We start from the raw sequence: 1,504 nt of genomic DNA, 5'->3' as shown, positions 1-1,504 counted from the left end.
GGATAGTTTGGACAAGTCGTTGGATTTACGCCTTCCGGATATTCCCTGTGTGTAAATCCTGGCAATGGAGCAACTTGATGATAAGCGTTCGGGGCGTAATTTGTACAATAGGGGTAGTTTGGACAACTAGCCGGATTCACTCCAGCTGGATATCTATAAATAATCAAACTCACAAATGAAATTCATTACCTTTTAAATCGATAAATTTGAAAGAAAAAAAAAAAAACTTACCCTGGAACAGCGTGTGCACCTCCAGCAGGATTTCCAAATCCGGTATAAGCACCCGATGCGAATCCAGTATTAGGATATCCCGAATAAGCTTCCGGTACGTAGGCTCCAGAGTTATAAGCATCGTTATAAGCTCCGTTGTAGGCTCCGTTATAGGCTCCGTTATAGGCTCCGTTATAGGCTCCGTTATAGGTTCCACTTGTGTAGACTCCAGGCTGAGTCTGAGCAGCTGCTAGCAAAACGTTATCGCAATTTGGATAGTTTGGACAAAGATTTGGATCGAGTCCAGCCGGATATTTGTCACCGGCTGGTCCGGCAAAAGCGGAAATAACGATGGAAGCGAAAAAAAACTAAACAAAAAAAATTTTTATTACAACCCCTAAAGTTAATAAATATTCAATAATAAAATAGTTTTTTTTTTTATTAAAAAGAAAAAAGCAAAACAAAGTAATCAAACGTTTAATATTGACAAAATCCTTTAAAAGAGAGAGAGAGAGAAAACAAACCTTTTTCAATTTCAAAAAAGTTCATGCATTTTAATAATAAAAGGATCCTTTTAAATTTTAAAATCCCTTTTTATTAACGTGCCTCTCTTCTTCTCCTCCTCCTCCTTTCCTCACTCACTACCCCCATTACACAAATATAAAAAGTATCCAACATTTCCGTTTATCCTTTACTTTAACCCTCCTCCTCCCACCCTCCCCCCCCCAAAAAAAATAAAATAATTATAAAATTTTTATTTTTCTCTTGAAATTCTTACCAATTGAACGATCATTTCCTCCTAGTTTTTACAATTAAAAAATTTAAACTTTTTTTTTTTTTTCTTTTATTCTTTCCCACGAATTTGAATCACGATTGATGTTTGTTGTTGTTGTTGTTGTTGTTGAAGAGAGTACGTTTGATGAACAAACACAAAATCAAACGCTATTTATATACTTTTTATATACAAGGCTCCCAAAACAAGACATTGCAAAAAAAAAAAAAATAAATCAGGATTCGTTTTGTTGAAGGTTAATTTTATTATTATTATTATTATTATGTGGGGGAAGGGCGGGGTCACACAAACGTAAAATTAAATTGTAATTTGAAGAGGAGAAGGGGGGTAAGGGGCGTTTTATTATCATTTTATGAATTTTTTTTAATTAATAAAAATTTTTCCTATTACGTCGATAATTTTACCCGGAAATCCAATTTCAATATATCGAAATGCGTGTGCCATGAATATTTATATTTTTTTAAAAATATATAAATGCTCTACATATATTATGTACATAAT

General features: G+C 33.4%; 1 protein-coding gene across 1 annotated transcript in view; it reads right to left on the bottom strand.

Annotated features, from left to right (window-relative positions):
- Positions 1-1,003, bottom strand: part of Phum_PHUM571980 (Galectin-3, putative) — a gene marked incomplete at both ends in the record, with an annotated part of 1,272 nt that extends 269 nt beyond the window's left edge. Inside the window, 3 exons of the mRNA XM_002432099.1 lie at positions 30-153; positions 232-578; positions 989-1,003. Coding sequence (XP_002432144.1) covers positions 30-153; positions 232-578; positions 989-1,003 — 486 coding nt within the window. The remainder of the gene's footprint in view (positions 1-29; positions 154-231; positions 579-988) is intronic.
- Between the last annotated feature and the right edge of the window lie 501 nt (positions 1,004-1,504).

Source organism: Pediculus humanus, genomic scaffold (genome assembly GCF_000006295.1).
Source record: "Pediculus humanus corporis 1103172108303 genomic scaffold, whole genome shotgun sequence".
In the NCBI taxonomy this organism is placed as follows: Eukaryota; Metazoa; Arthropoda; class Insecta; order Psocodea; family Pediculidae; genus Pediculus; species Pediculus humanus.
The sequence above is the reverse complement of the archived record's forward strand: the minus strand, read 5'-3'. Positions and strand labels throughout refer to the sequence as shown.